The 24,930-nt window shown below is 38.2% G+C and overlaps 2 protein-coding genes across 3 annotated transcripts in view; one reads left to right on the top strand and one right to left on the bottom strand.

Annotated features, from left to right (window-relative positions):
- The window catches only part of ALG6 (ALG6 alpha-1,3-glucosyltransferase), an 85,811-nt gene that overhangs the window by 24,433 nt on the left and 36,448 nt on the right, over positions 1–24,930 (top strand). Inside the window, exons 8-15 of one of the 2 annotated variants that reach the window (XR_013346956.1) lie at positions 1,895–2,076; positions 3,120–3,255; positions 6,892–6,977; positions 7,668–7,752; positions 9,053–9,123; positions 10,661–10,729; positions 10,881–11,079; positions 11,846–14,571. Coding sequence is in view for 1 of the 2 variants with exons in the window: in XM_077825316.1 (XP_077681442.1) it covers positions 1,895–2,076; positions 3,120–3,255; positions 6,892–6,977; positions 7,668–7,752; positions 9,053–9,123; positions 10,661–10,729; positions 10,881–11,079; positions 11,846–12,043 (1,026 nt within the window). In the remaining variant the exon portion in view is untranslated. Of the gene's footprint in view, positions 1–1,894; positions 2,077–3,119; positions 3,256–6,891; positions 6,978–7,667; positions 7,753–9,052; positions 9,124–10,660; positions 10,730–10,880; positions 11,080–11,845; positions 14,572–24,930 lie in introns of those variants that run through there. The other variant, XM_077825316.1, reaches the window with a different exon arrangement.
- The window catches only part of ITGB3BP (integrin subunit beta 3 binding protein), a 51,181-nt gene continuing 40,811 nt past the window's right edge, over positions 14,561–24,930 (bottom strand). Inside the window, exons 8-9 of the mRNA XM_077825317.1 lie at positions 17,808–17,861; positions 14,561–16,095 (exon numbers count right to left, since the gene is read on the bottom strand). Of these exons, the coding sequence (XP_077681443.1) occupies positions 17,809–17,861 (53 nt within the window). The 3' untranslated portion in view covers positions 14,561–16,095; position 17,808. The remainder of the gene's footprint in view (positions 16,096–17,807; positions 17,862–24,930) is intronic.

Here is a 24,930-nt window from a genome sequence, read left to right as displayed (position 1 = left end):
TTAGGTCTTAGTTGCAGCTTATATTAGAAAATTAGCTATTGTGCATATCCATAAGCAAGTGCAGTAGTTGTTCAGTCCAAGCTGTAGGAAGGTGCACCAGGTAACCGAGATGTGCGGAAGTCCTTGGGCTGTGATAAATGTGGACACTTTAAAATACGCTGTTGGGTCAAAACTAGGCATATGAAAAATCAAATTTTGTTAATTCATCTCTAATAACATACTCATTGTGGTGTTCCCTCTAGAACAGTGGTCCCCAAACTGGGGGAGAGGGCACAGAGGAACATTCAGGGAGGTGTGGCGGAACCTGGGGCAGCCCCCATGGGGGGCAAGGAGGGTGCACCACCCAGGCCCACTCTGCTCCCAGCTCCGCCCCGCCCCCAGCTATGTTCATGGCTTCAGTGCCTGGGCCTGGCCCCGGCCCCCAACCGCGGCCCAGCTTGCTGCTCCCAGGGCCTGGCCCTGCTCCCAGCCGCAGCCCTGGCTATAGCACCGGCGCTGGCCTCGGTCCCCTGGCGCCCAACAGCAGACTGACGCCCAACCCCAACTCCTGACTGCAGCTCCCAGGGGAGGGGCGTGAACAGATTCCATTATGAGTAAGGCGGGGAATGCAACATAAAAAGTTTTGGGACCACTGCTCTAGAAAATGCAGCTGTCAGGTGAGAGGCAGCAGCAGAAACCAAACTTCTAAGAAACAGACTCTACTTTCAAAAAAGATTTTCACTATATTTTGCTGCTTCGATTTATCCTGAAATCATAGTTTTTGCACTGATTCTGCAAAGACTTATGCATGTGCATAACTTTATACATTGTGACTAGTTCAACTGAAGTCATTGGAGGTACTTAGAATGCAGAAAGTTAACTGCTTGTGTAAGTCTTTGTAGGATCATGGCCTTTTGGCATCATAGTTAGTGCTATGAAAGTGACAGTATCACAAATACGATTATGATTTTTGATTGGGGAATAAATAGCAGGTTGAGAAATGATTTATAAAACCCAAATGTGTTGTCATGTAGCTATCTCTACTGGCCAACACAGAGCAGGGAGAGAGACATACATTGTTTCAGTATTTCTTAGGATATCTGTGGCATCTCTCTAATTCAGTTTCTTTTATTACACTTTAATTGCTGCTTTTGATGCATTTAGGTAGAGCCTGAACCATAGCACATCAAAGTCAATGAGAGTCTCTTCATTGACTTCACTGTGTTTTGGATCAGGCCTCAAGTGTCAAAAGTAAATAACAGATTTTTTTTTTTTTGGTTGTAACTATTATTTGTTTTGCAGTAGTGTCTAAGAGTCCTAATCATGGATTGGGGCCCCTTTGTGCCAGACGTTGTATAGACATAACAAGAAGACAGTCTCTGCCCTGAAGAGAGTATAGTCTAAGTATGAGCATGTTTAAATATTCCATACAAAGCTGTACTGCAAAAAAGATTTAGGGCTTTCGATAATTTTATCCATAACCCTGGAAAATATGAGCACAAGAAAATGTGGAATTGCCACTAGTTGTATCCTACTGAGTCCTACTATGTCAGTGTAGTTTTTTATTAACCCTGGTTAAATGATTGTACTATAATATTGTAATAACAATCTGTGCAACCACAAAACTCTCTTTAAGAAGTCTTTCCTTTTGACTCTATGGACTTTTGATCAGGCCCCCAAATGCAAAGTTACAGTTGGCTAACCTGTTTTAAATAGAATTTAAAATATGTCTGTGTGAACTAAATAGTTGCATATTTGGCACTAGATTTTTAAAAATGAAGACTAACTTATAAAACATCTGTTTTGAATATATTTTACACTAATCACCGGTGGCTTTAGTTCACTGTTAACTTCTCACAATGCTCCGCATGTTCCCTGTCTTGTACATCTTGTCCTTAACATAAAAAACATGTATAACTCTGTGAGCCTGGGCTTTGCTTTGTGGGGTGTACTTTCTCTCTCTTACGATTGGGACCTTTTAGGATCACTGGCATTTTGCTTGGCCATAAATTATAAACAAATGGAACTCTACCATTCGCTGCCATTCTTTTGCTACCTACTTGGAAAATGCTTCCAAAAAGGCCTTACGGGAAAGGGGTGAGTATCTTTAAAACTCAGTATCCAAACACTAGCTCAAGAATGCACTTAGGCAGCCTAGCCTTGGGAATTTGATTCAACCTATTTGTGTTTTCATTGTTTCTCTATTAAGGGAAGGGAAGGTACTGATGTTATAATTTCCTCTGTTCTTGGAGAACAAGTCTCTTTTTAGCCGTTAAATGATACACTAAATATCTAACTACTTTTAAGGCATTAGAAAGTAAAATATATCAAACTTAGAGCTGGGTGAAATTTTTAGACCAAATCTGTTTTCAGGAAAAAATGCAGGTATGATGACACTGAAACGTTTCATGAATTTGTCTGTTTTCCCAAATCGTTGATTTTTTTTTTCTTGGAGGGGGGGAAGGAGGAGGAGGGAGAAAAACCTTTAAAAAATACTGAAAGGCAAACATTTTGTTTTGACATTTTTCAAAATGTAACATTTCAATTTTTTGGTTCAAAACAACTTTTTGTTTAGAAATTTGCTTTAATTTTATTTTAAAAAATTCAAAAATGATAAATGCTCAAAATAGAAACAGTTTCATTTTTGGATGAAGGAAATATTTTGTTCAACCTAAAGTGGATGTTAAAACTAAGTTGCCTGAAATTTTGAAATATTTCATTTTTGGTTTGACCTGCAAATGTGTGAGTTCCAATATTTTGGAATTGCCAGTGAACCGAAAAAACTTTTATTTTGCACAGCTGTCATTAACCATCCTTTTTCTGCACACCTTCATCATGCTGGAATCAAAGTTAAATATGGGCCAAAAGTAGACGTCCAGATTAATGAGACAAATGCCAGTAGAAGTGACACAGTCCTAGTGGTTTTCTTATGACTGATCTAGAGATGATGACATACCTTTTCTCTAGTACTGGTAGCTCTTCTCAAATTTGTCACATTTGGTGATCTTATGCACATTCAGTTGTGTCCTGTAAATACACTCTACGTTTTAAGCCCCAAGTGCCTGATATTTTTTAATATATAAACAACTGAGTTTTTGCCTCTTAAATATCTCAATGTAAAACTCTTCTCTGTATTTCAGGTTAGTGTTGTTAATTAAAATAGCATTTACGGTGGTTGCTTCTTTTGCGATTTGCTGGCTCCCATTCTGCACAGAAGTGGAACAAATTCTGCAAGTACTCAGAAGACTCTTTCCCATTGATAGAGGCTTATTTGAGGTATGTGGGTTGTTTTGTTTTGTTTGTGTAAATGTTCTGTATTCATAGATCCCTTGAGAAACCTTCATCATGACCTTTAGGGATTTCATGTGGAAGACACACCACAGAACTAGTAATCTGATCTGCCTTCATTGGCAGTCATTTCTTGCCAGTTATTTAATCCAGTATTTAACCCCTAGCTCAGCTGGCATCTTCTAGGATATTATATGAGTAGACAACACTTATCCCATCATCAAACCCATACTTCAGTCATACATTTTTCCATTGACATAGATTCCATAGTAATTGACAGTATCAGAAGATACAATGTAAAAGTTAACAGCTTCAGAATCTCCCCTTTGGTTAGTATAATACTCAGCTTTATTGAAAGGAATTATTTTTACAACTAGTAATGGTTGTAGTGTTTCAGGTGTAAATTAAAGCCTGCTTTGTGTCCTAGCTGATACTCTCAGTAACCACTTTCTACAAAAGTTGATTTAGACCAGTTGTGCTTTTACTATTCCTAAGTAGTAGTTTGATTCAGCACAATGCTCTTGAGGCTTGATCCTGCAAGATGCTGAGCACTGTTGCCCCAATCCAACAAAGCAATTAAGCACAGACTTAAATCTAAGCACACAAGTAGCCTCACAGATGCCAGTGCATCTACTACTTATATGCTTAAAAAGGCACTTCAATGCTTTGATAGATTGGGGTCAGAGTGCTTAGCTCCTGGCAAGATTGACTCAAGTTCAAGAGCAAGTTCTATACCACAGGCTTCCCCACAGTAGAAACTAAAGGGCTTTATTCAGTAATGCTTCAGTGCTTTGCTGAATCTGGGCCTCAGTGACTGTTAGTGTAAATGGTTTGCCTTATATATGTGGCTTCTGTTAGCAGTTCTTCAGTTGATACAAATCATACCACAACCTGCAATATCTTTGCCCTGAAAAACTAACATTATGGATACGCTGAGGGTGGCATTTAATTTAGATGCAGCCATAGGAATATTTTCAGAACATATTCTCCAGATGCTTGTTAAAAAATAATTGAAGCTTGGGAGATAAAGATATTTACAAACCAAAATACCTTTTGTCACTTTGCATTTTTTACCCTTTGCTAAGTTTAAAAATAAAAGCTGTAAATGTCAACAAACAATGAATCCAAAAGAGCCCAAGGATTTTAGTCTAATATTAGATCAAATATTTTCAGACTCAATAGGGGAGTGACTTACTTGGATACTAATCTGGATAAACTGAGAAATTGTCTATGTAAGCAATGCACAGTAAGTTTATACTCTGTTGCCTGTAACAGGTTCTTTGAATTGATTTCCATTTACAGAAACAGCAACAAATGCTGATGGTTGTAAAATCTTATTGGCTATGAAGTAGGCATCTTATATGTTTGCTGGTGCTGCGAAACCCTCTGTTCACTTGTAGTCCTCAGCAAATTTGAAGAGCATATTCTGTATTGCTAGTAAGCATACAAGAAAGATGGCTTAGTAGTTGGTGCTAGTAGCTTTCTTGTTATGTCTACACAGCTGTGATTCTAGCAGCTGTTTAGGGATGAGTTTCATGGGCATGATAGCTGTGGTTACAAATGTAATTTTGAAAGTGATCCTAGCACAACTGCTAATGTCTTTAGACTTCTTGATTTATTAGTGGTTAACTCTGTCATTGCTAGTAGGCAGAGCTAAATACATTCAGGTATGTAATAAATGTGAGAATATATTGAATGTAGCGCTGTCAAGTGATTAAAAAAACTACTGCAATTAATTGCACTGTTAAACAATAATACCATTTATTTAAATATTTTTGGAGGTTTTCTACATTTTCAAATGTATTGATTTCAATTACAACACAGAATACAAAGTGCACAGTGCTCACTTCATATTTATTTTTGATTACAAGTATTTGCACAGTAAAAAAAACCAGAAATAGTATTTTTCAATTCACCTCATACAAGTACTGTACTGTAATCTCTTTATCATTAAAGTTGAACTTACAAATGTAGAATTATGTACAAAAATATGCATTAAAATTAAAATAATGTAAAATTTTAGAGCCTGCAAATCCACTCAGTCCTACTTCTTGTTAAGCCAATCGCTCAGACAAACAAGTTTGTTTACATTTGCAGGAGATAATACTGCGCAGTTCTTGTTTACAGTGTCACCTGACAGTGAGAACAGGCTGGAATCCCAAGATATTTATGTGCCAGATGCACTAAAGATTCATATGTCCCTTCATGCTTCAACCACCATTCCAGGGGACACGCGTCCATGCTGATGACTGGGTTCTGCTCGATAACAATCCAAAACAGTGCGAACCGACACATGTTCATTTTCATTATTTGAGTCAGTTGCCACCAGCACAAGGTTAATTTTCTTTTTTGGTGGTTCGGGCTCTGTAGTTTCTGCATTGGAGTGTGGCTCTTTTCAGACTTCTATGCTCTACATCTCGTCCCTCTCAGATTTTGGAAGGCACTTCAAATTCTTAAACCTTGGGTCGAGTGCTGTAGCTATCTTTAGAAATCTCCTATCGGTACCTTCTTTGCGTTTTGTCATATCTGCCGTGAAAGTGTTCTTAAAATGAACAACGTGCTGGGTCATCATCCAAGACTGCTATAACATGAAATATATGGCAGTATGCAGGTAAAACCAAATAGCAGGGAACATAAAATTCTCCCCCAAGGAGTTCAGTCACAAATTTAATTAACTCATTATTTGTTCAAGGAGCATCCTCAGCATGGAAGCATGTCCTCTGGAATGGTGGCCGAAGCATGAAGGGGCATATGAATGTTTAGCATATCTGTCACGTAAATACCTTGCAATTCCGGCTACACAGGTGCAATGCTAATGCCTGTTCTCATTTTCTGGTGACATTGTAAATAAGAAGAGGGCAGCATTATCTCCTGTAAACAAACTTGTTTGTCTTAGCGATTGATTGAACAAGAAGTAGGACTGAGTGGACTTGTAGGCTCTGAAGTTTTACATTGTTTTGTTTTTGAGTGCAGTTATGTAACAAAAAAAAGAAATCTACATTTGTAAGTTGCACTTTCATGACAGAGATTGCACTACAGTACTTGTAGGAAGTGAACTGAAAAATACTATTTCTTTTGTTTATAATTTTTACAGTGCAAATATTTGTAATAAAAATAATATACACTTTGATTTCAATTACAGCACAGAAGACAATATGTATGAATGCAGAAAAACATCCAAAATATTAAACAATAGAATACCAATTCAATTTTAGAAACAGTGCAATTAAAACCGCAATTAATCGCAATTGATTTTTTTTAATCGTGATTAATTTTTTTGAGTTAATCGCATGAGTTAAATGCGATTCATCGACAGCCCTAATTGAATGTCTTCACATTTGAAAAAAGTTTCACAGGAGCTTTATTTTCACAAAATGTGTGGTCTTGACTTAAGACTGATGGTCTCTTGTGCTCAAGAAAGTATTTCTCAGTTGTTTTAATACAGTTTCTTTCAGATTATAATTGTCTATGTTTGAGCCAAGGTCACACTGACCCAGTATTGCCTTTCATTATAGCATATGACATTTGTGTGTCAAAATGTATTTTTCAGTGAAATAGTAAATAATCCTCATATTATTTGAACAGCAAACTAACATAGATACAACTCATTAAATATCTTTTCAGGATAAAGTAGCCAATATTTGGTGTAGTCTAAATGTCCTTATAAAGATAAAGAATGTGCTGTCACCTCAAACCCAGCTTAAACTCAGGTAAGAGAACTGAAGGCTTTTAGGTAACTTTTACTTTTATTCATATCATGGGGGATTTTCAAAAGCACCTAAGTGATTTAGGAGCACAGATCCTATTGAAAGTCAAAGGGACTTGTGCTCCTAAGTCACAAAGAGTCTTTTGAAAATCCCATCCATTAATTTTTGGGAAGAATTGAGAGATGAAATTTTCAGAGTTCTTAAAAAGACTTTTGTTCATAGTGTATTTTTTAGTTCCAAGTAATACAAATAAAATTTAAAGATTTTCCCCAGGTGTGCGTGTGTTTAGAATGTTAAGAAACTTTTTTCTGTGTGATCTGAGCTGAATAATTAGTTAAAATTGGGACGCTAGATAAAAATAACAAACACATGCATTTGACTTTTTCCATTATTTCTTCTAGATGTTTTAAGTTTGCATAATCCAAAATATTTCAAATAAGCAAGTAGTTCAAGATGAGGCTTTCAGTATGGAAAATGGATAAAAAGTTACTGAAGAGTAAACTTTTCAAAAGCACCTAAGTCAATTAGGAGCACACACCACACTGACTCAGGCTCCTACCTGATTTGTGCTTTTGAAAATGGGACATGGGTCCCTTAGTCACCTAATAGCTTTTGAAAATATTATCTGAAAACATAAGTGGTTATTTATACATTAAAGAATAAACTTAATATTTTTTAAAAATAATCTTTTAGCTTTGCTTTTACATTTCTGACCCTGCTTCCGGCTTGTATAAAACTAACCCTCCAGCCCTCTCTCCGAGGATTTAAATTTGCTCTGGTAAGTGAATTTTTGTAATTGTTTCTTATTTAAAATCTATCACTGAATGTTGGAGAATGGCCAACAGTTCTCCTTAAAATTGTCCCACTGTGCAGAGTTGTGTATGTTGTTAAATGTCATTTGGTATCTGCTGAAGAGACTGTTTGTTTAAAAAGCATATCACAAATAGAATTGAATATCAAAATTGTATCGGAGGACCTAACTAATGTCTTTTAAATCTCAGGTTTTCCCCTTGTCTATACTTCTTTATTTCTCTTATCCTCGGTTTTCTTCATGTTAATTCTGTATTTTTATTATTTTCCTCTGAAAAGCCATTTGAAGATTCTCCACACAATAAAGCTTTGTATGGGTTTGAGATTTCCTTTCTCTTTCGTTTTGTTTCCAGAGTGATAGTTTTTTTTTAATGCACTGGCTGCCAAATTCAATAAAAATTCCCACAATAGTCATTGCAGGCTCATTAGTGGTTTGAAAAGGAATGATCCTTTTTTTTGTTTTTAACAAATGTTTGCTTTTCTCTCTGTAGTCTAATATCATTGAACGTAAATTTTAGGCATATTTACATGACATGAATTTAAAATATTCCTTTTAAACTAAAAGCGCTTTTATATCAAGACAGATATCACTAAAATTGAAACAGTAGTTGATGTATATGGTTTAAAATATACAATAATTTCTAAGTATTATTTGAGTTTATAATAGTGATGCCTATAACTAGGATTAATCCTTCCCGAGAATTGTCTTGTAGTTTAATTCTTGCTCAATATATTTTTAGTTCAGTAAAAAGAATACAACCTTTTGTTGTTACTTCTGAGGCGCAGGTTGTTCATGAGTACGGTTGACCCAGCATAATACAGCCTACCTCAGGTATGGTAATTACATAGTTCTGACTTTATATCGTGGGGCCCCAATCCTGCAATCACTTATAAATTTGAGTAATTCAGTTTACTTTTATGGGATTACTCATGTGAGGATAGTTAAGTACATGTGTAAGTGTTTGCAAGATAGGGGTCTTATTACATGAGTCATGTTCTGAATACTCTGGGTCAAACTTTCAAAAGGCTCCTTTTTGCAGCCACAATCTGTTACAGGTGCAGCTCAGTGTACTTGTCCCTCTAACTATATTGAAAATGCAAATTGCTCTGGAATTGAATATATTTAGTACAAATTAGATACTTTAATTTATACTGGACACTTCATACTGATGCCAGCCTTTACATAAAATTAGGCCAACTAAAAAACTAAAACGTACACTTTGCATTGGGGAGATATATATTAACCTCTTCTACTTCAATCTTTTTAGATTAGTTGTGCATTGTCATTTTTCCTGTTCTCCTTCCAAGTACATGAAAAGTCCATTCTTCTAGTATCAATGTAAGTACTTTATTTTTAGAAAATATTTTGATACCCTTTTCCCGAATTTGCATGATGCCACAGGCTTCTTCCTCACTTAGAAATTATGTATCTATTGGAAACAGACTTTTTAAAAAAATTGTGCATATCATTTTCATTCCGTAAGAACTTCTGAATGATAGGTAATTTGAGGCTATGAAAGTAGAAATTTCCTTTTTGACCACTTTCATTAACAAGATGTACTAATGGGGTTAACTAGGGTCCACTCAGCACAAAAAATGCATGACTGTCCAGGTGGTAGGGGTGACTGATTCTGGGGGTGGGAAGGGTGACACTGCCATGGAAACCAAAGAAAAGCCCCAGACACGTAGTTGTCCAGCAAGGTAAGAAACTATATATAAGGTAAGAAATAACGATGAGTGAAATAGGGTGAATTCTCCCTCATTTCTCAATAACTAGATGGCAAGGGGCCTCCTGTCTTGGAAATTAATGTATATATTCCCCTTCTCTTTCCTTTGTTGGGAGATAAGTCTTAAGGCTGAAGGTCATCTTCTTCCCCTTGGATGAAGCATAGCCATCATGTGGGAGGAATTTGAACACTGGCATGGTAGCACCTTTAATATTCCTCTCCTAAGTTTACATTAGAAAGCTCACATAGAGGCCCACAGGGGACAATTTTATCTAGATTGGCCACTAAACTATTGTTGCTAGCTTCCTGGCTGAACACGCAACTTTACCATTCTTCCTAATGTGACTAGGGACGGATGCTTATAAACTGTAACTGTTCCTTTTGAATGCATATTGTGCTGCAAATCAACACACAGGGCAGAATATCTCTTGCACCAGAGCTCTGCTTGGTGTGGTCACAGCTTCTTTGGTTCTTGGGGTCAGCCTGTCACTGCTTTAAGGCATGTTTACACAAACACCTGATGCGTGGCAGCTACCGCGTTCCAACCTGTAGCACACTAACTGTCTGTGTGGACCCTGCTGCTACATACTAAAAGTTCTCTAGTGTACACACACATACTGCAGTTTGAATCAGCAGTAGGTCAGTGCACACTAGGGAACTTTTAGTGCACAGCAGCAGGATCCATAGGGACAGTTAGTGCATGGCATGTGAGGGCACTGCAGATTTACACCTCAGCTTGCTGTGCACTGAGTCTTCATGTACACATACCCTACGGCAGTGAAAGGCTGATGCCAAGGATCAAAGAAGCTGTAACCAGGTGCTACATCAAGCATAGCTCTGGTGCAGGAGATATTCTGCCCTGGTATATTCTTAATGGATCCTATGCCAGTGGAGGAGAGACAGAGGGAAGTTCTGCCATGTCTCCTATGCTGAGTGAGAGGGTGGTGGGCCCAGTACTGGCACTCTTGCCCCAGGAGGGAGTTCTACCATTTTCAGCTAGTGTCTGGTTCCAGATGGCAAAAAAGTGGCCAGATCACAATAGAGTCTCTGGCCCAGAATAAGTAAAACTTGTGTATAACAGAAGTCTAGCGAGAACCAGCAAAGCTGTTGTCATGACAGTGTTTGTACACCTATTTTTTTTAATCGTAGACCAGTCTGCTTAATGATAAATGAAATTCCGTTGATGTCTACATGGTTTTTACTTGTGTCAACCTTCAGGTGAGTCAGACACTATTAACTTCAATACAGTATTTTTCCTGCCTTGATTCACCTACATCTTTCTAAGCATATTATTTTTTCTCACCTTTTAATGTGTTACTTAAAATATAAATTTGTTGGAATGTAGACTAATGCTTTTCTGTTTTAACAGCTTGCTGCCTCTTCTGTTGAAGGATGGCCTGCTTCTGGCCTATGTGGTGACCACACTGGCGTTTCTGATCGTATGTTTGACTTCTTTTTCAATATTTGAAAAGACTTCAGAGGAGGACTTGCAGCTGAAGTCACTCTCCCTTTCTAATAGGGGATACATTCCTTCATTTAAGGCATTCTCAAAGATTATTAAGAGTCTGGTAAGAAACTTTTAACTGTTCATAATATGTTGTTTTTTAAAGTCATGATAAACCAGCTTTATGCCCACAATTATGTACATTTGTGTGGCCACAGGATTTATATACTGTTTATAGAATATACTCTTGTTTGCACATTTGTTCTTAATAGAAGTTTCATGTGAACAACTTCATGTTGAAAACCACACAAGAGACCCATCTGTCTTCTTCCAAGATGTTTCCATATATGTAATGCTTTCCCAGTTCCAGTGTGAGCCCCTCCCCCGCCAAATCTGCTCATTCAAATCCCTCCTAAAAGCCCAGAATAAGTAAGTTATGAAGAAAGGAAAGAGCAAGAAATCCCAGCCTCTCCTCTTTTAATGACAGTATTGTCGAACCTTTTAGTTTCAAGCCTTTGGGGCCGGGACTGTCTTCACACTTCCCATAAACAGTTGCATACGCTATCAGTGCTTAATAGTAATGAGATCACCCTTACTTGGCAGCAACATGTCAAAAGACCCTGTTCCAAAATACTCCTAAATGTATTGAATATATAGTAGGAAACTGTCTAATCTCTGGGGAGCGTTTTGCGGTGATTAGCGTGACTGCATTTATATCCGCTTAGAGAATGGCACACAAGATGTTTGTATAGATGCACACGGTATTTTATAAGAAGAGGTCATCCATATAGAGGATGAGGAACACAAAGCACCTAAGCAATGAAAGTAACTACTTATTCAGTTGACACTGTAAATCAATGTTAACTAATGTATTATTCGTTATCTTACAGTTTATTGTCTCAGTAACTCTGATGGGCATCCTCACTTTAATGAGTGCCACACTGACTCCTCCACAGAAGCTACCAGATTTATTTCCTGTATCTGTGTCTGTTGTTTCCTGCCTACACTTCTTATTCTTCTTGATGTATTTTAATGCTGTTGTACTGTGGGACTCAAGAAATGGTAGAAATCAGAAGAAAATCAACTAGTTAAATCCTAACCTGTGAAAACGCAAGACTAAACTGGAAAGAGAATATTTTCAGTGAAAATATCAGTTACAATAGGCAGCTCTAAATCACTGTCTTATTTAGTATATTTCCAGTGATCTAATGAAAACCAGGAAACAAATAGTTTTACATTTAAACACAAAGAATAAGTTAATGACTTTTATTTTAAGGAGGAAGAGTAGCTACTATCAAACAGTGTTTGAAATTTAACTTGACTTGTTATATTCTCAAGAACTTCTGATATGGTTTTGCAATATGAAAAGGCTATTTGTAAACTGAAAATAATTAAATGCAGGAAGTCTTGACCCTTAACTAGCAGTGCCAGTTTAATTTAGCAAAGCCATGAATATAATTTGCTAGTGTCGAGTCATACATTTCCCAGCATGAAATGTGGAAGAGATACAAAGTAATATGGGTTAAACAATAACTCTTGGTTGCTGCTTCTAAGTGGCATCTCTTGCTGGCCTCTTTTGATTACATAAATTAAACTGCTTTGTATACTATTTCACTGTCATCATGTTTTCATATGATATACTTAAAATCATCAAGGCCACTGCACTAATATCCATGACTCACTATCATAGTTCATGGTAACATCACCATCTTACTCTGGCAATAACCCCTTTACCAGCTGAAGTCCATTTTTATTCTAAGAGTTTCAGGGTGCTGTGGTTGCTGCTATTGTTTTTCCTACATATCTTCTTTCATATGGGTAATATAAGTTACAAACTACACAGCTCTGTAGATAATTGTCAATTTTATGACCTAAATGGAATGGTCAGTTTTTAAATTAAAATCTGGTTAAACTGCATTTTCTTCTCCAGAATGTTCAAAATGTATTGTAGGCCAAAGTCCTGTTTCATCAGCCAGAAGCTGTAGGGTTTTGTAGGGTTTTGCTGAAATAATATGAAAATGACTAAATGGGCAGTAGTCCTTGCATTATTTATGCTGTCTCAACACTCTGGCTCACAGAACTTTTGTACTGAAAAATGTAGAAATGCAATGTAGAAGTTGATAGAGGGGGGAGAGAACTGGAGTTTTGGACAGCTGGCTATGAGAGAGTTGATGCTGCTTGCACATGGGAGAGACTGTATCTCTCTCTACTGCTCCCTTCTCGTTCCTGGTAGTAGCTACCTCACTTACTTCCCTATGAACAGCCAGAACTGCATCAAGCAATACTGGATAATCCCATTTACAGAAAATCTGTTACGATGTTCAACAGCAAAAGCTAATTTTGACATTTATTCTGTTAATATTAGGTTTCAGATTTAATGCTCTACTAAGATGAACTGAACCAGACTATACTTCTCAGTTATTGTTACAAACTGTCAGCAGATGCAGGAAGACAACACTGCCTAAGTTTACACTGTTCACCTTTAGCTGAGTTCCTGTTCAAGTGATTAATACGTCTAGGATTTTATTGCATTAATGTTGTCTTAAGGCACCAAGAGCCTTGGGTAAAGAGCCGTTTAACTGGTATCATTGGAGATAGGTACAGCCTAGAAGCCAAAATCAGATTGGGCACACGTGAAAGGATGAGCCATCCTTGTTTAAGAGCATTCCCATATTAACCTGATTACTCTGAGCACAATATCATAGTGTCATTGACATTAAAATATTCTAGAGCTGTCGCTGGTATATAGCATAAGACACCATGAATGTATGCAGCAGGTGTTTTATGAACTAACTTCCCCATGTATGAATTATGAGGTCACTTAAAAGAAGTGTCTATCCACTGAGTTTACATTTCTTTAATTAAAAGAGGCAGTTTACGTGTTGGTGAAACAACTTGTCTTAATCTTTTCAACAAGTAATTACCAACACTTCTAGAAGGCAGCTTTATTTTGTACAAGGTAAAACATTCCACTTAACATATAAGGCATTACTGAACTGCAATTATATATGCAGACAGACAGCACTTGACCTAGCGTATGACAGTTTATTCCAAGCTGTAACTGTAACCTTTCCATAAACATTTAACATTCTTCTGAGAGGGTGCTACCATGATAATTATCCATGTGTAAGGCATGCAGTATTTCCATCCACAATAAAGTCTTTTCTTTCTTTTAAAAAAGGAGTGGTTAGTTATGTGCATCAACCATAGAAAGAGGAATCATTGTCCACAGTGACTTTGAGAAATAACACCTACAGAATTCTGCACAAATAAACTTAGTGAAACACTGCCAAAAGTTAAAGCAGTGTGATGAACCTCTACTCTCAATAAAAGAATGTGTAAAACATCCAACTAAGATGGAAGAAAGTGGAATGGTTTCACATTTCAGTTAGTCTCTTCTGTCTTGTGTTCATCACAAGATTAGGGCCAAGTGCTTCCCACCATATAAAAACATTAGTTTTGTGTGTATCTCTTTTCTCTGTCCTTCAGGTGGCCTCTAAGGGTGATAAAGCGTGAGTCATCTGACCTACCCTGTGTAGAATTAGGAAATGGTTCTTAGCAGACCCAGCTGTTTGTGAAAGGCAAAAGCTCAGTATACCAAGAGGTCAAAGAAACAGTAAGTGCTTTAATAGCATTAAGGTACACATAGAGTAATATCTGGAGCAACATCTTAACATATATAGCCTGGCATTTTCTGTTTTCCTTAATAAAAAAAAATTGCTATCTTTTCTTATTCTGACATTATGAGGTCAAGGTAAAAATCATTTACTAACTTGACATCAGTTGCTGACTGTCCCTTGTCTAACTTAAGACATTCTGTGTTCTCCTTGCACACCAAATGCCTTTTTGAATCAGGTTGCATACCTATTAAAAAGGGATGTTTCTGCTATTTCAAAAATATCTACATTTCCAGAGTGGTTGTAGAGTATACAAAGCTGGCAACATCTCTGCACCACTCATTTTAGTTTTGTCTAACTCAACACTTCAGTTGTAAAATGCTAGTTGCCTCCTGGTTTGAGAAGCACTACTCTACAATGGTAGCAAGGAATAATATTCAGACTCCTGCACCTTTTTTGTACATCTCCTGTACTTGTTACCCAACACACAAGAGAGGCCACAGCTGCCTTTACAAATTTGGCAACTTTGCCTGAAGGTGGAGAGTTTTCAGGGTAATCAGAAATATGTAAAGGATGGCACAAACAACAGCAAACCCATTTTTACACCAACTCTTCCCTTATGTTACTAAGTATGTACACTAGACTAAAGTAAGCACTTCATCATTCTCTAGGTACATGCATGTAAACAGTGAGGGCCTGCCTCAGATACTTTTACTAATGTTCAGTTATGCCTTACTCCACATACATTCTCATTGAAGTCAATAGCATCCACTTGTGCAGTATAAATATGGCCCTGGGTTAGGGAACCTATCTGAAAACAAATTGAAAACCCTACCATAATGTAATTTCCCAGGTTATATGATCACAATCAACCAAATATATATAATTTTGCAAACACCCAGTTTGGAGTATGTCCGAATTTGCTGAAAATGTCATGGAACTGCTGCAACTTATATAGCATCTCATTAACTTTTGGGTGAGCTGATGAACTGCATAAACAAAGCCCTACAAATTGTAACGCGGTCGTTGCTACTCATGGTAAAACCGGCACCCTTTGCTAGAGATGGAGCATATCATTACTGTGAAATTTTCAGTCTCTCTGAAGGCCTGGGAATCAGTATTCATCCTTAAACATGCAGCTTCTTCCTGCTCAATGCTAAAAACATATTACAGTCTTTACACCAAGGCAGCGCAACTACTGTTTGTAATAACTCTACATGGCAAAAGTAGTTTATACTCTGTACAGCAGTAAATCTAGATCAGCTTGTCGTACATAAACATGCATAAAAGAGCCATGAAGAAATGAATTATTTACATTGAGATTATCTGGTTGTGCACACTGTAAAGTTTAAATTAGATACCAGAAATTTTATCTAGATGTGCACCTGCCTAGTGCAACGAGCAATCCTTAATTGGTATTTGCTGGGGAAGATAGATTTACAGGCATTTCTTCTCTCCTTTTAAGTACAATAAAGCAGATGTAGAACTTTGTGTTGATACGGTATGCACTTTTCCCATAATGCCTGTGGGGTTAAAAGAATGACTGAAATAAGACTTAATTAGACAACATTACCATATGCATATTCTGTTCACAATAACGTATCTGCCTACCCCTAACTCATTATGTAAAAACACATAATACAACAAAAAATGAACAATTCTGTGTTTCTCTTACATTGGAGTAAAAGGTTTTTGATGTTAGAAGATAAAAGGGTGTTTTTTATTCATAATTCCTGGTACTGTTGAAAGTCAAAGTGGACCATCTAATACTGCCAACTGCAGAAAGCTTTTTCACCATTACCAGATTTACTATTTGCTTTTTTATAGTAAGAACATTAATGGACTGTATGTTTGTCACTTACACAAGAACACAATAAAAGCAGGAAAAGGTACATGTCTCTAGTAGGCACAATTGACAGAGGTTGATATCACTGACTACCTATTAGAAAGCTTCAACAGTGTCCTGTCTTGAAGACATGATTAAAAGTTGCACTGTAGATTTGTGGCATTTTATTTTTTTAAATATACACATTCTGTGAATATCTGTGAGCCAGCTCCCCCTTCTTCATACTATATTATGACTATTCAGAATAACCTCACTTTATAAAGAGGGGTATATGCTCAGGTCTTCCACCAATCCCCAGTAATCTGCAGATAAGTCTCTATATCTAAAGATGAAAATATGTCTGAAAAGAATTTGTGAAACATGATACCCTGAGCAGACAGTTTTCTTATGCGTAAGTGGTGTTTTGCTGATTGACAGGGTCAGTCTCTAGTTGGGCTTTTGCTTGTGTCACTGGAACAGGGAGAAGAAGCCAATGGAATAACAGAAATTGAGCACCCCCAAAGCTTGCCTTGTGGCTTCTGTTAGCTCACCAGTGTGATTGGCAAAAAACAGAGTATAAAACGATAGGTGAGCGGCTGGGTGATGTGACATATCTGGCTTAAATTAAATTAGAGAAAGAAAGGCACTTTGTTAAAAGGAAATTTTGTCCAGAAAGTGCAAACAGTAAATCATTAACACACTGTCCACAAACAAGAGAATTCAAAAATAGGCGAGCAGCAAACCCAGGACATTGCTAAAACATGTGAGGGTGGGGCATAAGGAAGTGGCAATATCAGGTGGAAATGGTTCCCTACACAAACCCTTCCATTGCCCTTTTGAGCCGAGGAGATGGCATTACTACTCAAACAATGGCCAGCAATGTCTCCCGAGCAGCATAGGCCTCAGGAATAGAATAGAATAGTAAATTTATTTGTCCAGGACAGGGGCGGGCAGGCAGTCCTCTTTGAAGTACCTCATTAGGAGAGTCACTCATAATATCTAAGAAGGTATAACCTGTTCTAACACTCAAATTCTCTTATTCCTTTGGTCACATGTGCCTATTCAAGTGTGGAATATTTGAAAAACCTTCTAGTTATCACCTGACCTTGGTGACTTGGAGAAATCCTCCTGTAAGAGTCTCCAGTAAGATTGGTTCTTATTGAACCTACAGAAATCTATTTGCACAGCAAATCAGCAGAAATTTTAAGAAGTAGATTAGTTTTTTATTATTGAGATATTGCATTCATGAGCAGCAATTGTCTTCAAATCAAAATACGACAATTTGATCATGCACATCTGTACCTACTATGATCATTTGTAAATGCTTAAATAAATTCAGTCCTTATAATTACCATTAATTGCAAACATTAGTTTGTGTAGTCAAACACTAAAGTGAGAAAGCTCACTTACCTCAGTTAATGAGCGATTTCAGGAATTCATAGCTGTTACCAGATTGTACATATTCTGTGGATGAAACAAAGCCAAATTTTCACAAACAGAATGATGTTTTATTTGTAAAATAGAAATCTCAAAATCAACATGCTGCTAAAGTAAGATTTCCAGAGTTCAGAATTTGTCAATATTGTAAACTGCAGTTTTTAGAATGTATGTTTTGCTATTTACATTTTCATGATTCCATTACTTAACTCTGACCACTTAAAAATACATTAAGATTTTAAATATATAAAGGTTTGGATAAACACCAGGAAATATAAAATTAAGAGTTACAGTAATTTAATGTGTATTCTATCAGGGCTTGAATGGAAATATTGACAGATAAAGAGAGACTAGAACTTCTCGTTTGTTTACATGCTTCTGCAATCTAGGATTAAGTTGTTTGGGGTGGAATCTTAAATTAAATGCAGATGCACAGACAATATTAAGCGAAGTCTTATAGCCTATGGACATTTTACATATGGGGCACGAAGGGCAAGATTTCCTGTTCATTGGAAGGGTGGAGTTACCAGTTTCTTGGGGATTCTCTTACTTTAAGGGAATCCCACAATAGGGTAGGGCTAGCACAGGTGGCCTTATGGAAAAGGTGTATCAGAGGCAGGGCTTGGGGCCTAAGGATGGTCTGGAATGCTGCTGTATACTTGCAATCTGGAATGGCCACTTAGTGGTCTGTGGGTATGTCTGCATTGCTGCCAGCTCAGGTAGTCATACCCGCACTCACTGATTGTATTTGCATGCTAAAACTAGAAGTGTAGCCGTGACAGCATGAGCCTCAGGCCGGGCTAGCAGTGTGCGTATGGGCCGTGGACAGAATTGTACTCTGGGCAGTTCACTTGTGCCGCTTCTTGTGCCGCCACAGCTACCTTTCTGTTTTTAGAATGCTAGCTCAGTCAGAACTCGCACAAGCGTGGCTCCCTGAGCTGGATATTACACCTCCAGCACTAGTGTAGACACACCTTGTAATGGGGTATACAAACCCTGCTCTAGACAAGAATGGGTTAAAGAGCAGCTATGTGCTCAGCCCAACCCAACCCACCCCACCTGAGAAGCATGTCAGACTTAGAGGAGGAGTCTTAAAAGGGAGAAAGCCAGCTTAGAACTTCCTAGCCCCAGCGGGGGACGGACCTCTCATTCTCAGCTCCAAGAGGAACAAGCTGCCTTTGGTAGCCTGTGAACATGGAGCAGTAATACAGATGGCTGAAGGACCATGCAGGATAGAAGGGCTGATGCTGCTCTCTAATTCTGTTAGTTTAATATACTTTCTTTTGTTACACTGGGAATTGGGAGAGGGGTCTGGCCCCAGGGTAGATCCTTACTGAGAATGCAAGCTCCCCGAGGAGATAGGCTAATGTAAGAAGTAGCCTAGTGAAGAAGCAAGAGGTCTGACCAGACAGACCTTAACTGCTTGTTACAGGGCGCCTGGGCCTGGGTTCCTCTACAGTGTCACTGAAGAGGCGAGCATGAAGAGCCCAGACACAGGGCCACAGTAGCTCTATTGGGCCTAGATCTGGGCCACTGACCTGACGTGAGGTTGTGGGACTTTGAGTGTACTCTAAAAGGGGTGAGACTACACATGACCTTGCCAGAGGGCTGAGTCACAAGATGAAGGAAACCAGCTGTGGACCTGGCCAGCTAAGCTACGAAGACAAAAAAATCCTACAAGGCCACACTCAGGCCTAGTGCAGTGCATTGACTGGTGAGTCACTTTGTCACAGAATCACTGCAGCTGAGCAAGGGTTAGAGCAGATCTGAGGCCCGTAACAGGATCGCTGCATTTTATGTGCTAAGGATTCTGCAGATTTTGCTTCTGTTCTTATTTCGGGCAATGAGCCAGTCAGAGTGAGCTCAAGATCACGTATGGCTGGAACATCTGGCTATCACTCACGCTGTGTGAGAACAAAAAGGGAGGGAAGAAGGGGAAATGCAGATATCATGAGTGGAAGGCTGTTAGGCCTTCATGGTCTGTTTTAGCCAAACTGGGTGAGAATTGATGGAACCTGATTGTATTAGCTTCAGAAACGCACAAGATTAGATGTGACCACATTCACACTCAGGAGAGAATTTTCCCCTATATTTTCCACCATAGTTTGGCCTGCATAAAGTAGTTTTTGCTTTCAGTGGGTTTCTACCTTACTCTAGGTTTCAGTAGCACCAGCCACTTGTATATTTACTGCACAGTTTAAGTACTGTTTAAGTATTTACTGTTTAAGTATTTTCTGTTTACATCTAGTTAGGTAGGCTTTGGTGATACATGGTCTAGGGGAGTAGGGAAGTAGCTGGTCCCTGCATGACTGAGAGGAGTAGCTCAATCAAGTGACTCCATCCTTAGTGTGCATATGCTTACACCTACCATCTTTCACAGACCAAGGCTTCACCTTTACGAAGGGTGCGGGGGAAGAGTGCACACGTATGAAGGTCCCACATTCCCAGTTTGGCTGTTGTCCGCAAGGCTCAGGATGCCTGTCCCAGCAGCCCAGTGAAAGAGTACAAGCAATGGACTCACAGTTTCCAAAATAGTGCCTGGGTCTGGGCCAAACCTGACAAGGAATTCTGGCCTAGTCTAGGTTTGATAAAGTTATTTCATAAAAAATACATCCAGTGTGATTTACACCATGTGTATCTTTATTTATAGCCTTCTACCCACTAAACAAATTTTCCTGTTTACACAAGGAGCCATTAAAAAGAAAATTCTACTGAGAGTTGCCTGTATTTAGAATAGGGAAATAACTGACATCACAGACTATATGGTGTGGTAACTGACAGTAACAGACTGATTTAATAGTGATCACTGTATTTCCAAACTGCTGGTTTCTTTGTGCTGTGATTTCTGAATAAAAAAATCCTTACTTGTAATAACTTTGTACTTGCCCAAGTGCAAGTAGTTGCATAAGAAATCCACCAGTGCAAAGAGATACAAGTCACACAGTCTGAAAAAGTATCTTGATAAAATATCTAACTCACCCTGGGTTAGACTCAAACTGCATTCATTAAGTGAGGTTTTTCTAAGAACTTTCAGTCTAGCATCTTTGAAGAAATATCTGTATTTATAGTTTTCTTTATACACATAGCATTAAGGGTTACGTATTTAAATAGCCAACAGAGAATATGACCTATTATAAACCCCACAGATGCTCACATGACTTACTATACCTGTCCTAAGTTTGCATTTTTCTTCTTTGTGATGCTAAGAGGATGATCAGGTCCATCCTGTTCTCTGCCTGTGGAACATAATAGTCTAGTCTCCTGTGGGCCTCATTTACTTTACTCTCATTTCTGTTGCTGGGTTTTGTGTGCGGGTGTGGGGTGGTGCTCGTGGCCTGTGACACACAAGAGGTCAGGCTAGATGATCTAGTGGTCCCCTTTGGCCTTAAAAGCTATGACTCAAAACATAACAATGAAGTAGCATTTTCATAATTGTCAACACCTCTACAGACATACATCTTAATTATGATCCTCTCCCCCCCCCCCATTTTAATAAATACAAACCTAGCAAAATTTATCTAACCTTCACTAAGGTCAAATCCTGTCTTGGTCACAGCTAGAAGAAATGTTACCGAGTGCATTCCCTGCAGTTGAAAACCCATATACCAGCGCAGAATTCTCTGATGTTGGCCAGAAATGCAGAGGTGGGAGGATTATCCCATTCTTTGCTCCAGTAATAGACCTCAGCTAGCAGATGCTGCTCTCTGCAGCACACACACCAGCTGGATAACAGGGTTTGATATGATACCCTAAACTAAAGTCCTTGGAGTTTCAGTGCACAGACATGCATGGTAGTTGCCTGACTACTAGGTACAAATCCTGCCCTGCTGCTTCTGTGGTATGGCAGAAGTTCACAGGTGCCGTTCCCTCCCAATCCACATGTATAGCAAAAGGGCAGGATCTTCCCAACGTCCGTCTCCCGTTCCTCCCCCCATCTCTCCCCCACCACTAAATTGGACATTTACACATCTAAAAAGGAGAGAGAAAAAAATGTTCACCTGTCAGGTGCTATAAAACCAATCTTCTCCTAAATGTGCCAGAATAATTTTTCTCTACCTCAACCACAGTTAAAACCTTCACTCTATTCATTACTGTCTTTTTATAGTATTTTTATTTAATAAAACCTATTAAGACTACCATACAAATCTCTTTACTTATGCTTTTATCTTTTAACTGATCAATTTTTATATTGCTGACATCCCTTCTTCACCATTTGCTCATTTAAAAATTCATAGTATATGAGCTATGTCTCTGGAGAAAATGTCTATAAAATTTGTTACAGCTGGCAAATGTGTATGAGTCAGTGATAGCACATGACTAAATGCTTCACAGAAAATAAAATTTGTTTCTGTAGTAAGCAGAACTGTTTAAATGTTATTTATTTTTATGTTTCAAAGAAAATATATTGTGAAGTGCTGCATTGATTTAATACACAACAATGTCTGTGTACACGCTGTACAGGGAAAATTTATGAAACCTTTGCACAACTCCTTTAATTGAATTTTCCAAATCTCTCACCACACACAAATAATCAATATCTTCTGCAGAGAAAACCAGTCAGAATTATTACAGTCTTTCTTTTCAATTTTGTTGTCATCAGCACATATAGAGCACCTGGATATTTGTAATGTCTGGGTAGCAAGTTATTTACACCTCTTAAACATAAGACTGCTATTAAGTGAGTTCAAACTGTTTCTTTATTTAAAATAATTATATTCCCAGGAGAATACAGATAGAGTATTTATAGTCATGTAGGAGTTGCTATACATATTCATGTTGTAATGAAGCAGTAGTTCTTTTTAATTTTTCATTAAGCTTCATACTCTAAAGCCTTGATCTGTCAGATTATTTTTTTTAAATTGATTCTGAAAAAAGTAGATAGGAATATAGGGAATAAACAAAGGTGTGAAAGTTCATGAATCAATGTGGTTGATACCCACACAGAGAAGGTAAGTTGACAGTCCAGTATATACATATGTCTGAAGTCTATAGCCGTGTATCTCATGTGCATTTCTGTCAGCCAACAGTTAATAGCTTAATATTTCATCTGCATAGCATAGGATGTTAAATCATTGGAGAGGTTTGTAACTTACTCCCCAAAAAGCTCATGTCTCTGACCTCAGACACTGTCCAAATTTCAAAATGTATTTTATATTTACACTCTAAGGTGCACATGCAACACAGTAAAACCAGAGCCTGCTGGGAAAGATTAAAAAAAAAAAAAGAACGAAGAGAAAAAATAGTACACTCTGAGTCAAAAGAAACGGTCTACAATCTCTCTTACCCATCAGTGGTATTTCTCAAATGGACAAAGTTAGTCTCTCACTTCAACCAGGACAACCACGTGAACCTAACTAAAAATTCAATGGCATTGCAGAAGTTGGGCACTGGTCAAGGCACTTTTTGCTTTCTCCAGCCTGTAAGGCCATCGAATTTTCCGTAAGTACAATTCCAAGCTTGGGGGAGGACACTTGGATGGAATGAGAAAAGAGCTCCATTCAAGTTTAGCCAAAGGAACAGCTTTTATCCAGACAGTGCAAGCTACAATGAAGCAAAAATCTCTGAACAGCATTAATGACTCAACTATACAAACAAACAAAACGAAGGGGACAAGCTGATCTTTGTCTACTAAAGAAATCCGTTTTACAGTTTGCTTGTTCTTAACTGTCTGTTGTGAAAGTGGAGGATAATGTCCAACTAGTTTAGGTTTGTAAACACTCCCTAAATACAAGAGGGTGGGATTATTTCTTGAAAAGAGAAGGTTGGACAACTTTGCCACAGGCTGTTTGTGCAGAAATATAAGGGTCAGATTCTTTCCTGCATCAAGGTGAAGGCAGTCAAGGGGCTGGTTTTGGCTCCTTAATTCTCAAACTGTTCAATGAAGGTCATAGTTTGTAGCTGAGTTCACGCTCTGAGACTCTCTTTCATTGAAGAGTGACCTGAGAGTATTTAAAGACAAGCTTTAGATGAGACAGGGATCAGAGACAATTTAGCTTGACTGGTGGTAAAGGTGAGGTTTTAACTATAGGTCTCTCTCCAACCCAACAGGCTTTTTAGGTTTAACAAAAATTATCTAGCCACATTCTTAGCCTCCACAAAGGTGATGGCCAGTACATCTGGGAAGACAACAGCATGTCTCCTGATGTAAATCTTGTTTGGGTATAATTGCAGGCTACTTGAGTACCTTGGGTTGCTAAAGGCAACTTCTTGCTAGCTGATGTTGAGGCAGTGACTTTGAGCAGCCATAGTCTAGTAGCAACTGATGGTTGAGGGCAACTGATGTTTGAGAATTTTTGCATGAGTGACCGAAAGACTCAGTTGGAGCAGGGTGCACTACTTGCATAGAGGAGTAGTTATTTGTCTTCTTCTCAGCCTCCTCTGGTATATCAGGTATAACTAACTAGAGCCAAGAAAACTGCACCATCCATCCTGTGGAGACTAACAGGAACCTTGAAACCCCCTAGACTGATGTCTCATACAGCTGTAACTTCATTAGTTGCACATGCCTGTTCCCATGTGATTGAATGAAAACTCATCTGGTTAAAGACTGACTTGTTCACCTGAAAACCAACATTGTTAAAGACTGTGTGCAAGGAGAGGCAGCAATTGGTTCCATTACGCTGTACAAAAAGACGTAGGAAGAAAAACTTCCTTATTGGTGCTGAGGAAGAGTAATTGTAATACAAATACGAAATTTACCCAACTCTTTGCAAGGATGAGTATCTGGAAAATGGGCTCATTTTCCTATTTTAATATAGCCTGGAACTTAAGGCTCTGAATATAGCTTTTCTTGATACTGTAAATATATGATCATTTGACAATCTTTAGCCAGAAGACTCTCTATTGCGCCTTGCAGAACACAACAGACTCATTCATGGGCATGGTTCATGCTCATTTTAGTGCTGCACTGTTTTTCTTTACAGGAAATGTAGAGAAACTATTAATATTTTGTAACTGCCAGCTGAAGTTGCGTCACTGTTTAGAATTTTATCATAGTCAATCCTCTAAATGCTCAAACTGTTAAGCGTTCTTTAAAATATGCATAGTGCAACCTATATATTTATTCTCAACACACACAAAGCATGTTTTGGACTGC

This window comes from Eretmochelys imbricata, chromosome 8 (assembly GCF_965152235.1).
Source record: "Eretmochelys imbricata isolate rEreImb1 chromosome 8, rEreImb1.hap1, whole genome shotgun sequence".
Lineage (NCBI taxonomy): Eukaryota > Metazoa > Chordata > Testudines > Cheloniidae > Eretmochelys > Eretmochelys imbricata.
The sequence above is the reverse complement of the archived record's forward strand: the minus strand, read 5'-3'. Positions and strand labels throughout refer to the sequence as shown.